Here is a 15,305-nt window from a genome sequence, read left to right on the forward strand (position 1 = left end):
GGAGGCTCCGGACTTCCGCTGATGTTGTCTCGGGTGCTGGGGCGCCGGTTGTCCGATCCGGACCGGACGTCCGCTCGTTCGCTTCGGGTGCAGGGGCACCGGTCGTCCGGTCTGGGCCGGACGTCCGCTGGCTGGAGCTCGGCTGACGCTTCAGGCGCCGGACGTCCGGTCCCGGCCGGTCGTCCGGTGGCTGGGAAATTTCCTACAGCTCTTCTTCTTCTCCGTTTTCTCATCCATCTTCCTCTTCTTCTTGTCCTTGCTCCTTAGATTCTTCATTGTACCTGAGTATGCATAATGTATCCATATGAGGTAGTAGCCATGCTTCATGTGTATCGGAGTGGAATTGTGAGAGGAGAGATGTCACCTCGGTTTCAAGGGCTCTTGCACGTGATCGAGTCATGGGCCTGGTAGGCACTTGGTGAGACGATGGTAGGTCCATGGGGATGACCTTGGGATGCTCCGCATCACTTCTTCCTCTTATGCATCGACACTAGCATAGCGATGTCCTCTTCTTCGATCAAACCAAATTCCTCATCCTACGAGGAATCTTCCACGAAAGAGAAGTCGCACAAGCTCATCTACAATACAAAAATCATCGTCAAACTACATCTTCAACCCCGATAAAACAACCTTGAAGTTTGCACAATTTTTACCTAGGAGAATTTGTCAAACACCTTCCGTGCGAGGTGGAAGAAATCGGACGGCGGCAGGTGGGGCAGCCGTTCGGCGGCGGCTTGTGCGGCCGACAGGTGCAGAACACCTACAGACGGCCGCGACCTTGCAGAGAACATGGCGGCAGCTCCGCGCGTGGGTGGGCGGCGTTGCGCGGCGGGAAGAACGGCCGAGGCGGGCAACCGTCGGGGCAAGCGGTGTGGCGCGCCTCCCCTAGCTCCGACGGTGGTTCGAGGCTAGCTAAAAGTCCAGCCCACCTGGCCGTCAAGGGCATTGCAGCAGCCGACCTCCGGCGAATCTTTGAATATGTGGCTGCGGCCGTCGCTACTCCGGCGAGACAGGCGACGGGGGACAGGCGGGCGGGGTCGTAGCGGGGTTGAAGGTGGGCGGGCAGGCGACGGAGACGAGTTTGGGAGAATTCGATAGCGGCGGAGTTAGACAGCCATTAGGCGGGTGGGGGGTAGTCGGTCGGTAGCCAAATGAAGGCAGTTGAGCAGTTGACGCGCAACCGCCGTTTTTACATCTCCTGGAGGTAGGGATGTAATCTTTTACATCTAAATCATCTGTTAGAGAGGGTTTTGAGGCCTCAGAGATATAAAATTTAATTATTTTTGCATCTACATCATCTATTGAAGATGCTCTTATGAGTTTTCTTGCGAACACCAACAGGTAAACATACGGTATAATCTACTCTAACTGCCTTAAAAACACATCTAACTACTGCAGAGCTGAATTAGTAGCAATTAGGTACCCCAAAGAAAATAATTAGCCATCGATGGACTATGATAATGCTAGTCACCGAACTGGAGTGTGCTACTCCCACTGACCACTTACCACTACTAATATGGCACATCAGCACAAGGCTAGATTTAGATTGCTCCGGTTCGAAACTGCTGCTCCAAATGCGTCACGCGTGTACTGGAGCGTGTTCTTTTTGTGGATTAATCACGTGTTTCTGTGTCGGCGTACGTGTTAGCTGACGAGTTGTATTCATAAGCCAAGCCCCTGACCTAACACCAGTTGAAATCTCGAGTAGTAAATCAACAGCCCAACGACCCGGTAGCTTGGTACGCGGTTTGCAGTCTCAGTCGCGTGTTGCATCACACACACGCACTGACGCACCCACAGGCCAGGGCTTCTTGCAGCTCGCGTACGCGATTTTTTCTATCTTAGTCAGTCTGACGCGCAAGTAGCTTTCCCACCCACAATAATAATCATGGACACGTTGTTTTCCTGTGTCGGTGCGTGCAAGGTACAATGGCAATTATGAACATCATTTTTCAACTATCACCAAGATACCCCTCCGTTCCTAAATACTCCCTCCTTTCTAGTTTATAGGGCTTATTTCAAATTTTTTTATAAGATTCAATTTGATTGTTTCCCATCACATGTTCAGACTCCAAAGTGCATTAAATCATTACATGCAAATATTAAGAGAAAATTAACCAATGCATGTATTTTATGCATGCATGTATTGCAATTAATACATTGGTGAACATAATTTTTTAAGAAAAACAAAAGCATTAATTATGTATTTTTGCAAACTACAAAAAATATTCCACCACTCACCATCTACCTTGGTTGGTGAGATTTTTGAATTGAGCCCTATAAACCGAAAAGGAGGAAGTATAAGTTTTTATATAAAGATTCTAATATAGAGATTACATACAAAGCAAGAGTGAATTTTACTGAAAGTGCAAGGCGAATGCCTAGGGCAACGTGCGGACGTGGAGTTTTGTTATTGTTTAGTTAATGTTTAAGTATTATGTTCATTTCGGCCACATGTTTATCATTCACATTTTTTCTTTGGACGCCGGCATAGATGGGTCTGCGTCACGTTGGGCGCACCAGTCGACCGAAATTAAAAGGCGGACATGTCCGTCCACCTGACCGATTCAAATGGACGAAAAGTGGATAAAATACGTGTCTGTTGCGTCTTGTTGGGCGCACCAGTCGACCCAAATCAAAAGGCGGACACGCCCGTCCACTTGGCCGACCCAAATGAATGAAAGGTGGACAAAACATGCGTCCGTTGCCTATCGTTAGGCGCATCAATCGACCCAAATCAAAAAGCGGACACGCCCGTCCACCTGGCCGACCCAAATGGACGAAATATGGACAAAATACGCGTCTGTTGCCTCTTGTTGGGCGCACCAATCGACCCAAATCAAAAGGCGGACACGCCGTCCACCTGGCCGACCCAAATGGATGAGAAGTGGACAAAACATGCGTCTGTTGCCTCCCGTTGGGCGCACCAATCGACCCAAATCAAAAAGCGGACACACCCGTCCACCTGGCCAACCCAAATGGACGAAAAATGGACAAAACAGGCGTATGTTGCCTCTCGTTGGGCGCACCAATCGACCCAAATCAAAAGGCGGACACACCCGTCCACCTGGCTGACCCAAATGGACGAAAAGTGGACAAAACACGCGTCCGTTTGGATCGCCGTGTTGGAGTTGCTCTAATGAAACTACTTATACATCATCATGGAGGTGGGAGGGTTGAGAAGATGGCCCCTCTAATGGCTTCCTCCTCCGGTGAAACTCCGGAATAAGGCTCCAAATGGGATCTCTTCGGAACATAGGCTTGTGGCGGCGATAAAATTCTCTTGAAGGAATGGCGAATGGTTTCGGTATTTATAGGGAATATAGGAAGTGGAGTTAGGTCAAAATTCTACACGTGGGCCCCACAGCCTAGGTGGCGAGACCACCCTTGGCCATGCCACCTGCCCCTGTGGCTGGCTGGTGGGTCCTCTCGACTCTTCCAAAGCTTCCAGTGTTCAAATTTAACATTTTTCAGAACCCATTTTCTATATTTGAGTCATTAAGTGGATTTTTCGGTATTTAATGAATATTTGTATATTTGTATGCCCAATAAAAGAAATGAAAAGAAATTTAAAAGATCTATGTTGCAAGAGTCAGTCACAAACATGCAATTTATTCGTTCTTAAAATTCTAGAAAATGAAAATGAGGTCCGCAAAGATGAAACTTAGCATAGTATCATGATATGACCTCAGTATGCTGTGAAACAAATTAAAAGGTTCGCAAAAGTTTTTATGTGCACTTTTTAGAAATTGAACTATCTCCGAGAAAGAGTCGTGATTTTGAGAGTGAATGCATCAAGTTTGAAGGCGAATTGACACTTCCTTGATAGTCCGACCTTGAAATTTTGTATACTCTCAACATACACCATAAAATCTTTCATGTTAAAATTTGGCACTTTCCAAAGCTCATATCCTATATCTAAGTCATTAAATGCATTTTTAGGCATTTATTAGATATAATTTAAATTTGAACTACAAGTACATGAAACACTACACGAAATTAATATTGATGGGCCGACGAATAGGGATCGACAGCTAGGTGATGCAGGTTTTATCACTAGGGATCATACTGGTGCTTTTATCGCTGCTAGAGGTGCAAGATGTGATCACAACATCGACCCACTGTCAATTAAGACATTGGCATGCAAGGATGCATCATGCTTTGCACAGGATAATGGTTATGCACTTGGAGACAAATTGCAAAGAAATCTAGACTCTGGGCTTCTGTCTTAGATAGACCATATGTTTGTTATCTTCTTCGGGAGATGCGAGAGATAGTGAGTTCTTTTCAGGGATGTAAGCTTCTTTATGTTATTAGGCAAGCAAAAGCGGCAACTCATCTAGTTGCAAAAGAAGCTTTAAACTTCGGACATTGTATTATGAATTACAATGTAATCACTGCCTTTTTGGTTTGGGTCGTGCAAGCCAATATACCTTCTTCAGATGAATAAAGAGCCAAAGTGTGGAGAGTGTTAAACAAAAAGAGCTATGCACCAGGAAAAGGATTTGGAGCACTTGGGTGCTCCACATCCCTTATATGAACATTAAGTTCAAAAAATACCGGGAAAATTCAAAAAAAAAATCTAGGTCTTTGGGATGAAACATGAGTGCACAATCTACTCTTGTGTGAAGTTTCATTGAAAAATACAAGAAAGATGTATTCTCAATAAAAAAGACAAAAAATCTGCATGTATGAAAAAAGAACAGTTTGAATGGATAGTAGGTCGGAGTATATTTTTTTCACCACATATACATTTCCTGATATATTTTAACGAAACCTCGCATGATAGTAGACTGGGCACCCAAGTTTGATATCCCAAGATTTTTGTTTTTTTATTCTTTTTGGTATTTTTTGTATTTGCAATTTTCATATAGAGGGTGTATTTTCCCTACGCATCACTTATTTTTTCCCGCATCGCCACGTAGGTTTCGGACTCTCGGCCCGGTCGATCTCTCCACGGCGCAGCCCACAAGGCGCGTGGGGGGTCACGACTGCCGACCGATCCTTTCCGCCTTTCAGCTCGCTACCTAGATCTCTCTTCCACAGGGGAAGTCGCCGAGGAGGAGGGAGGGCGAGAGTATGGGGCGGGAGGTGTCGGAGAGCTGCGTTGATGGGGTGGTGATGGAGATGGTGGCTGCCTACTGCGGCCGCTTCTACGCCGCCAAGCCGGAGCTCGCCGCCGGTCGCATTGAGGCCATCGGCTTCCAGGTTGGCCATCAACTCTCCGAGAGGTAAATGAAGGAACAGTCTCTCCCATCTCTCCTTGCTTGGATCCCCGTTTCTTTCTTGGCTGGATCTGTAATCTCTTGCTTTGACTCGCACCGATCCGTCACGTCCCACCCCGTACCAGATCATTAATTCCCTGTTCGTCAAGCGGTGGGAGCTAATTGCCCCCGATTTGGGGCCAACTGTGTATGCGGATAAATCTTGAGATCGCATTCACAAATTCTTGGTAGGATTTTAATATAGTGTAGATAGGAGTTAATTGCCTGATTTGATTGGTGCCAAGATCAAGCGGTGACCTGACCTCTTGCCTGGCAGTTCGTATTTTGGTTTCCTTGCAATCGAGTACTGAATTTCTAGTACTTTGATTTTGGACTGCTCTAGAATTACCAAGCTAATTTGAGCTTGAGCATGGGTCAATTCAGTGACCTACAAAATGATTATCTTCTCAAGTAGGACAATTTCATTGCCTATTTCTTTAAATTCCAGAATTTAAATAAGGTTACCATTTAATTTGTTCAGAATTTACAATTTAGTAATGCTAAAGGTTCCGTTTCTTCCAATGGGCTATGTTGAAGCACCATCGGCATCAAGGCGCTACTATTGGTGTCATTAGTATCAAACAGCCCTGCATACCTAACCATATGCAGTATTTTAGTTAATAAACCTACAAGTCACTCGCTTTTTACTGGATGTTTGTTATTTAGCAGAATCTCTTTGACCTGCACTATTGCACTTGTAGCAGATCCTGAAAAGCGAGATACTTGTTCATGAGACAATCAAATTGACACTTTCTGTTCATATCCAGATATACGATGGAGCGCCCTCGATTTACTGATCATCTTGAGGCAATCAAATTTATTTGCAAAGATTTTTGGTCAGAACTGTTCAAGAAGCAGATTGACAATCTGAAAACAAATCATAGGGTAATTGAACAGATAACTAATACTCCATATTTTCTGTTCATATTAGACCTTGATATAACTTGACTTGCATGCAGGGCACCTTCGTTCTTCAAGATAACCATTTCCGGTGGCTTACTCGTGTTTCTCTAGATCCAGCAGTAGAGAGCACTGATGCAACTGAGAATGACTCTGGGTCATTAGGTGATTCTGCAGCCCAAACAACAAGCATGCTTTTATATTTCCCATGTGGGTTAATAAGAGGTGCTCTGACAAACTTGGGGATTCCGTGTGCTGTCTCTGCAGACATGTCAAACCTTCCAGCATGTGAGTTGAACTATTCTTTTCCATGATCGTTATATATTTAAGTCTGCGATTTGAAAAAGGAGGTTACATGATCCATTGGATAGTATTTCTAAAACGTCCTGTCACCCACCATACTTGGCACATCAACCAATCCATAGAGTCGAACAAGTATTATCTTCTCCAGATCGATAGATTACAATTATTCGTGAGTTTGATTCAAAAGATACCATACATACTTTCCAATGTTGCGAGCTGAAATCCAGTGGCACGGGGACTAGTTTAATGTAGCTATGCACTTGTGGATTAACATAAACTATATCAATTGTGGGCGAGGTTTGGACTAGTATCTGTTTGAGTTCGTTTGGTTGTTCAACAATATAGAATGCATTTGTTTCATGTCTGCTTTTTCAAATTGATTTCAGTTGCTGTGCAAAGCCTTTTCCTTCTGATGTTCCTTCAATTGAAATCTCAAAGTAATGTTCCCTTTTTGAATATTTCAAACCTCCTGGAAAGACGAGGTTTTTAACTTTTTATGTGTTTAAGCTATTCATTAATAAAGTCAGCACCTATTGTATGCATTTGGAAGGACATCACATTCTCCCTTCTTTATTTGGCAGCCCAGATTTCCTCTCCTTTTTAAATTTACATTAGGAGTTGAGCATGCCAATCAGTTTTAGATTTCCGATCACCACTTCATAAAGTCCGCATTTTGTGGTCTCTGACAAATAACGATTCATCATTCGACAGGTTCTTTCGTGGTGCGCATAAAGACATGATCTGCGAGAAATAGAACAAGTCAAATATGAATCCCCTGCCCGTGGTTCAAGTATTTTGGACGGTAAAGTAAGAGTAAAGTAAGAACGTTCAGATATATTTTACCTGACTGTATTGTAGTGTTTCCTCCTTTGGTCAAATTTCAAATATTTGTTGTTATTCTGTGATGCAAGGTACTTTAAAATATTTGGTCCGGAGAATGCATGTAGCTATCCAATTTTTCATCTGTCAGTGTTGGGTTTTTATTGTCACATGATAGTGTGGATGTTACTTGCCCAAGCTCTTAAGCTGCTTACCCTACTACTACATCCATCGCACTCTAGAAAAGAAAGATGAACATGCTGGGGCTGGTCTATGGATTTCAGGAACTGCGTCCATTACACATTTATGTGTGCGTATTGAGTTGCTCTGACATACTTAACAGATGGACCAAAATAAATTGCCAACATAACGCCCCAGATGAACAATTTAGAACAGCGGCGAGCATGAAAGGAATGCAAGAGAACCTCCAAGCCGTGTCTCCACAAACAATGCTCTCAACATAGGAAAGACGTTAAGGACGCTGCCATCGCCGGTCCGGAATCGAACCTTGGCTTTTGCCCAGAGACAACCAACCTAGTGATAGACAGCTTTCCTCACTGGCTTCCTCCGGTGGCCGGCGGGGAGATCAGGAGGAAGGAAGGATGGTGGCGGCACCTCACTCTCTCTCACTAGGTTGGTTGTCTCCAGGCGAAAGCCTAGGTTTGATTCCGGACCGGCGATGGCAGCGTCCTCAACTTCGTTCCTATGTTGAGAGCATTGTTTGTCGAGATGTGGCTTGGAGGTTCTCTTGCATTCCTTTGGTCTTGCCGCTGTTCTAAATTGTTCATCTGGGGCGTTATGTATGACGTCGTGGGTCAGTCCAAGATGACAACTTTCTCGGGGTTGTCTGAGTCTCGCTACCCACCTACCAGTCTTTTCGGCACTCAAGGGTGATTGGTGCATCGGTAATGATAGTTTGTTTGGAATTATTGCTCTCTGGAGGTGACTGGCGTTGGTCAAGACACGGGTTTGTTGGTCAGTTTAGGACAGGCCCTGGAGCGTTGAAGTTATATTGTGTGTGTTCGAGTTGGAGTGGTGTTTGCTTCTCACCGAGCTGTGATGGAAGCTTGCTTGAATTTCTTGTATTTTATCATCTGCCTTCTATAAAATTAAGGCACTCAAGTTGCAGGTTAAAAAAAAGATGGACCAAAATGATAATCCGAACAACTGTTCTTATAAAGCTATGGTTCAGTGAAGAGCAGCTCAAAGCGATCAAAATCAATCTTTTCCTATTCTTTTACAACTAGACTAGAGATGATTGCTGGATACATCATCTGGTTCAAGCGTTTTGGCCACCTTCAGCTATGTTTCGTGGTTCAGATCTGCAACCGCAACCGCCATCACCTTTACCGCTTGCCGAGTTCGCTCTCCACTCTCCAGCTATCGAATCATCTGCAGCTTGCTGGCTAATTGGACCAAGAAGCGGCATTCGACAGGTGTGTTGGATCTGAAGAGCATCGCCATAATTCCAAAGCTAGTAGGTTCCTGGTGCCTCCTGTTCCCAAACAAGGGTCTTTATTTTCCCATCATCGTATCTAAATTTTAGACTCCAAACAAACATAGTAGTATATGTTTGAGAACACTAGTTACTCGGAAAGACCAATGTAGGCTACAAGAGGCAGGAGGGTGAGCAGAGGAGAACATCAGCGGGTAGATATATATGCAGCGGTTGGTATGGTCTATTGAACAGAGAGCTATAGTGTAGTTAGTGCAAGGGGGCTAGGACAACATATGCACACATGTGTGTACTTTAGATAATTGTTTCTTGCGAACTCACTCCTTGAGGCAAAAACAAAAAAACAAAAAAAACTGGATCTTGTTCATTCAAGTGAAAATATTTTCCTTTTTCTAGAACACGCAGTGACGGTACCGAGCATCTTCTATATTATACCAACTGGTTTTTACCAAAGTTGATGAAAACTTCAACTCAAAACCATTTATGCACTGGAGGGGCCGTTTTGTCTTTTGAGCTGAAGCTATTTATACATCACATGCCAAAACCGATGAAATCAAGGGGCATTACTTGATGTGACTGGGAGTGCATGTGAAGAAATGATTAAGAGAGTTGTATTTGCGAGAGAGTTGAATGTTACTCCAAAGAAGCACCACCTCCCTTCCGAAATGACCAACGACCCAGAACCCCAAAGGAGCTCTTTACAATGGGCTTCTCAACCGTTCCATCCATGAGTACTTCCTATTAATTTGCGGTGGCTATGCCAAGATCACGACAAGTGCAGTAATTTCGTTTCCTCATGGCTGCAAGAACTTGTTAAAAATACATTAATTTACACTTTACTCAGGAAGACAAATTAGTGGCTCAAAAAGTGAAATATAACTCTATTTTGATGCACATATTTTCTTTGTGTACAACACAACTAAAGACGAAGGTCATATACAAGCAATACGTTCTTAGTAGAGCATGTAAGGCCATAGGTAGACCTTCCAGGCAGCCTGGGCATCATTACAACTCATCTCTTAACCTTATCCACCGTACGGTTGTCCAGACATTCCAATCCTTTTGGAATCCGTTTTTCAGACAATCTAACTGTCAGATGAGAGGCTGGTAATCGATCCACTGCCACTTAAGGCCTTGGAAGCCCATATTTTCCACCGGGGCGTTTGCATTGCACCAGCATGGTCACACCCTTGACGGATTTACCATCTGGCTCAAGAAAATCAGCCATCTTCAGTTATGTTTCGTGGTTCAGATCTGCAACCACTTGAGCCCTTAGAGCCGGCCGAGTTCGCTATCCAGCTATAAGATGCTGGGCAACTTACTGGTTACTCGTAGGCACCACTACATCATGAGGATGATCAAGAGGCATCCGCGTAAAGTGTTGGATCAGGCGGCACAACTACAGAAGATGATCAAAGTTATGTAGCTACTACGTTCCCGGTGCCCCCTGTTCCCAACCAAAGGGTGTTTATTTTCCCACCATCATATGTAATTGGACTTCGAGAACACTAACCCGAGAGGCCAACCCAGACTACAGAGGCAGAAAGGTGAGCAGAAGAGAGTGGATATATATGTAAAGAAGATGACCAAAGGTGAGAGCCTCACAACAGCGGTTGGTATGGGTCTATTGAAAAAAGCTAATGTAGTGTAGTTAGTGCAAGGGACGTGTACTTTTTCTTGGTGGTTCACTATTCTCAAGACAAAATCCCTGGATCTTGTTTCTTGAAGTGAAGATTTCTTCTTCTTTCTAGAACCTGCAGTGATGATACCGAGTGTGTTGAACAACCGAGTTGAATGTCACTGCATTCTGCAAAGAAGCGGTACCCCTCTGTCAAATTGACATGTGACCCAGACCCGGCAAAGAAAACTATACAATGAGCTTCTCGACCGATCCATCCATGAGTACTTTGAACTTCTCCTGTCCACAAATATAAGATGTTTTGATTTTTTTTTGTGAATTAGATGTATATAAACTTGTTTTAGTGTATTTGTTCACTTATTTCAGCATGTATGTAGTTCATATTGAAATATCTAAAACACCTTATAATTCGAAACGGAGGGAGTATTAATTTGCGGTGAGCTATAGTACAACCACGACGAGTGCAGTATTTGTGCCATAAGAGCTTATTAAAAATCACTAATTTGTAGTTTGCCCAAAAAGTCTGGCATGGCTCCACGGGACTGGCGCATCCGCCTCCTATTGGCTCATCTCCCCGGTGAGTGTGTGGTAGGAACCGGATCCCTACTAGGGTGTGATCTCAGGTTGTAGGGGGTGGAAGGAGGGATGGCGTGGAGGAAGGCGTGGTCGCGGGCGTTGGGGCGCCGTTGTTGCGCACGCGCGCGCGCGAGAGAGAGAGCAGGGCAGCGGCTAGGGTTAGGTCTCCCGGCTCTCTAAGGAAGCCGAGCAAATATGATTGCTTCTTACTTAATCCCAAAATAGGTCCTTACACGAATTTATATAATCCTCCTAATAAGATAATTGGGCTAAGCTCCTAATAACGATAAGATAAACTGGGTCACAACTAACTAGGCTAAGAGCAACTCTAGCAGACCCCGCATCTGGCCCCGACTCACAAAATAACCGCCAAAATGCGGGTCCGCGTGGAAAATCCCGCCCGAACAGAATCCGCAAAGGAGGCCGGCCCGCAAAAAATTTTGAGGGGCGCGGCAAAATCTCAGCCCCAACCCGCGAATACGCGAGTTTCCCCCTCGCCGCTGCGGTGCCCTGCATATAAGCGGAAGCGGTTGGTGGTGGGGGGGGCATTTCAGCCCACGTTTTCCCCACCAACCACCTCCCCTCTCCCTCTCGCCCCGTACGTCGGGCCGCCGCCCAAGATTCCGGCGAAAGTAGCCGGCGGGATCACACCGAAAGGCCGCCACACGCACGAGGCCTCCCCTCTCCCCTCCTGCGTCGGCGGACCGGAAAGTTGCAGATCTACGACCCTTCATCGCGGGCTGCCGGATTTGTCTTTTCCGGCCACTGGAGGCTGCGCCAAGCGATGGAATAGTCGAGGAGCATGTAACGCCCTCGATGTGGCTATATCTCCCACGTGTCGAAGCACGACTTAGAGGCATTACCGCATTGAAAGCAATGTCGCAAGTGAGGTAATCTTCGCAAACAACCCATGTAATACAATAAGGGAAAAGATACATAGTTGCCTTACAATCGCCACTTCACACAATTACATGAATAAAGCATTACATCAACCAGATACAATCAAGTTCCGACTACGAAACCCAAAATAAAAGAAGACTACCCCAAATGCTACACAGATCCCCGATCGTCCCAACTAGGCTCCACTACTGATCAACTGGAAACGGAACAACATAACGAACGCGAATCTCATCGAGCTCCTCCTTGAGCTCAGTTGCGTCACCTGCACGGTTTCATCGGCACCTGCAAACTGGTTTTGGAAGTAATCTGTGAGTCACGGGGACTCAACAATCTCACACCCTCGCGTTTAAGCCTATTTAAGCTTATAGGTAGGGTAAAAGGTATGAGGTGGAGCTGCAGCAAGCGACTAGCATATATGGTGGCTAACATACGCAAAATGAGAGCGAGAAGAGAAGGCAAAGCACGTTCGAGAATCTATGATCAAGAAGTGATCCTAGAACAACTTACGTCAAACATAACTCCAACACCATGTTCACTTCCCGTACTCCGCCGCGAAGAGATCATCATGGTTACACACGCGGTTGATGCATTTTAATTAAGATCAACTTCAGGTTTTCTACAACCGGACATTAACAAATTCCCATCTGCCCATAACCGCGGGCACGGCTTTCGAAAGTTCAAATCCATGCAGGGGTGTCCCAACTTAGCCCATCACAAGCTCTCACGGTCAACGAAGGATATTCCTTCTCCCAAGACAATCTGATCAGACTCGGCATCCCGGTTACAAGACATCCTCGACAACGGTAAAACAAGTCCAGCAAGACCACCCGATGCGCCGACATCCCGATAGGAGCTGCACATATCTCGTTCTCAGGGCAACACCGGATAAGCAATCCGTACAACTAAAACCATCCCTCGAGTTTCCCCGAGGTGGCGCTGCAAGGGGCTCTAGTTTGGACCAACACTTAGACAAGCACTGGCCCGGGGGGGGGGGGGGTTAAAATAAAGATGACCCTCGGGATGCGCGACTCCCAAGGGAAAAAGGCTAGGTGGCGAATGGTAAAACCAAGGTTGGGCCTTGCTGGAGGAGTTTTATTCAAAGCGAACTGTCAAGGGGTTCCCATTATAACCCAACCGTGTAAGGAACGCAAAATCCGGGAACATAACACCGATATGACGGAAACTAGGGCGGCAAGAGTGGAACAAAACACCAGGCATAAGGCCGAGCCTTCCACCCTTTACCAAGTATATAGATGCATTAATTAAATAAGAGATATTGTGATATCCCAACAAAATATCCATGTTCCAACCAGGAACAAACTCCAATCTTCACCTGCAACTAACAACGCTATAAGAGGGGCTGAGCAAAGCGGTAACATAGCCAAACAACGGTTTGCTAGGACAAGATGGGTTAGAGGCTTGGCTTAACAATATGGGAGGCATGATAAGCAAGTGGTAGGTATCGCAGCATAGGCATAGCAAAAGAGCGAGCAACTAGCAAGCAAAGATAGAAGTGATTTCGAGGGTATGGTCATCTTGCCTGAGATCCCGAAAGGAAGAAGAACGAGTCCACGAAGAAGACAAACGGACGTAGTCGAACGAATCCTCACAACACGACGTTACCGGATTACCGAGAAGAAGTACACCGGAAAAGAAATCAAACAACGTAGTAAACAATCATCACATAAGCATGGCATGATGCGCAAACAAGTATGATGCATGTCCGGTTTAATGAGGCATGGTATGGCAAAGTGCACAAACAACCCTACAAATTAAGTGGGGCTCAATATGCAACTCCGTTGCATATTGACGAAACACCACGTGACTTATTTAGTTCGATCTCGTTTATGTACTCAACAATATTAAATGTTGTTAGCATGGCAAGAGTGAAGCATAAAGAAACTACCCATCTAGGCAAGTTTAAATGAGGCCGGAACAACAAAACAATAAGTCTGAAAACTCCTCATGTGCATATTTTAGGTTTGGTACTGTTCTGCCCTAAACACAATTTTAGAGTTGTTAAACATGCAAAGTAAGGCCACCATGTTAAACTAGGCATTTTTCTACCCCATTTACATATAAAGTTTATTAAAATACGAGCTATGGTTATTTAGTTATGAATTAAAGCATTTTAACATGGCATATGGCAAAAATACACAAACAGCATTTTAAACATTTTTAACATGGATGAAAGTTGGATATTATTAAACTAGATGAAATTCTAAGCAAGTTTCATATTTGGAGTTTTAACATGTGATGCATAGTTCAAGAGTTATTAAATGCATGAAGTACAAGGGGTTTTCTGTAAAATGGGCAAACTCTGGATAATAGCTAAAATTCACAGACAGGGAAAAACACTATATGGGCCGAAACTGAGACAAGCCCAACAGAAAAAAACAAAAGGTGGGGCGCTGTGGGTGGCCTCACCCATGGGCTTCGGCCCGTTTGAGGAGGAGGGGTTAGGCCGGCAGGGGCGCTGCGCTGGGCCGGTTTGGGATCGAGGCATGGCTGCGGTCCACGCGCGGGTCAACGGGCTCGGCCAGTTCGAGAACTGCTCGACGCAGCGAAATGCAGAGGCGGGGAGCGGCAACGGGAGCTCACCGGACTCGGGCGATCGGCGACCGGAGTGAGCGGAGGTCAGGGGACGACGGATCCACGCCGGAGCTGGGCGGATCCGGGCCCCGGGGATCCCATCCCCGGCGATGGACGGAGCTCAGGGAGGCGTCGCCCCATGGTGGCGGCTGGAGCCTGCGGAAGAGAGAGAGAGAACATGAGGGGGGAGAAGAGGGAGAAAACAGAGGCGGGAGGAGAGGATACAGGGCGGCGGCTGCTCATCTTCGGCGGGGTTCCGATCGCCGGCGTCGGCCGGACAACGAGGCAGGGGGCCTGTGTTGGGGAACGTAGTAATTTCAAAAAATTTCCTACGCACACGCAAGATCATGGTGATGCATAGCAACGAGAGGGGAGAGTGTTGTCTACATACCCTCGTAGACCGTTCACAAAGCGTTATATCAACGCGGTTGATGTAGTCGTACGTCTTCACGTCCGACCGATCCAAGTACCGAAAGCACGACACCTCCGAGTTCTGCACACGTTCGGCTCGGTGACGTCCTCGCCTTCTCGATCCAGCAAGAGGGTCGATGTAGTAGATGAGTTCCGGCAGCACGACGGCGTGGTGACGGTGTTGGTGAAGAACAATCTTCCCAGGGCTTCGCCTAGGCACTACGAAAACTATGACGGAGGATAAACTAGAGGGGACGGGGTTGCTGACACACGGCTTGATGTTTCTTGATGTGTCTTGGGTGCTAGCCCTACCGCTCTATTTATATGTTGAGCCTTGGGGTCGAAACTTGGGTTGCCGACACACGGCAAGAGTCCTTCTCAGACTCTAGGGCCAGACGCCAGGGTTCCCGGCGTCTGGACCCAGATGCCAGGGACCCTGGCGTCT

General features: G+C 46.0%; 1 protein-coding gene across 1 annotated transcript; it reads left to right on the forward strand.

Moving 5' to 3' along the window:
* Positions 1-4,928: 4,928 nt before the first annotated feature.
* Positions 4,929-7,429, forward strand: LOC125508889 (trafficking protein particle complex subunit 6b-like). The gene is made up of 4 exons (XM_048673685.1): positions 4,929-5,231; positions 6,032-6,149; positions 6,224-6,452; positions 7,179-7,429. The coding sequence occupies exons 1-4, from the start codon at positions 5,080-5,082 to the stop codon at positions 7,205-7,207; spliced, it is 528 nt and encodes a 175-aa protein (XP_048529642.1). The 5' UTR covers positions 4,929-5,079; the 3' UTR covers positions 7,208-7,429.
* Positions 7,430-15,305: the final 7,876 nt, after the last annotated feature.

The sequence above is a fragment of the Triticum urartu genome, chromosome 5 (assembly GCF_003073215.2).
Source record: "Triticum urartu cultivar G1812 chromosome 5, Tu2.1, whole genome shotgun sequence".
NCBI classification, from domain to species: Eukaryota; Viridiplantae; Streptophyta; class Magnoliopsida; order Poales; family Poaceae; genus Triticum; species Triticum urartu.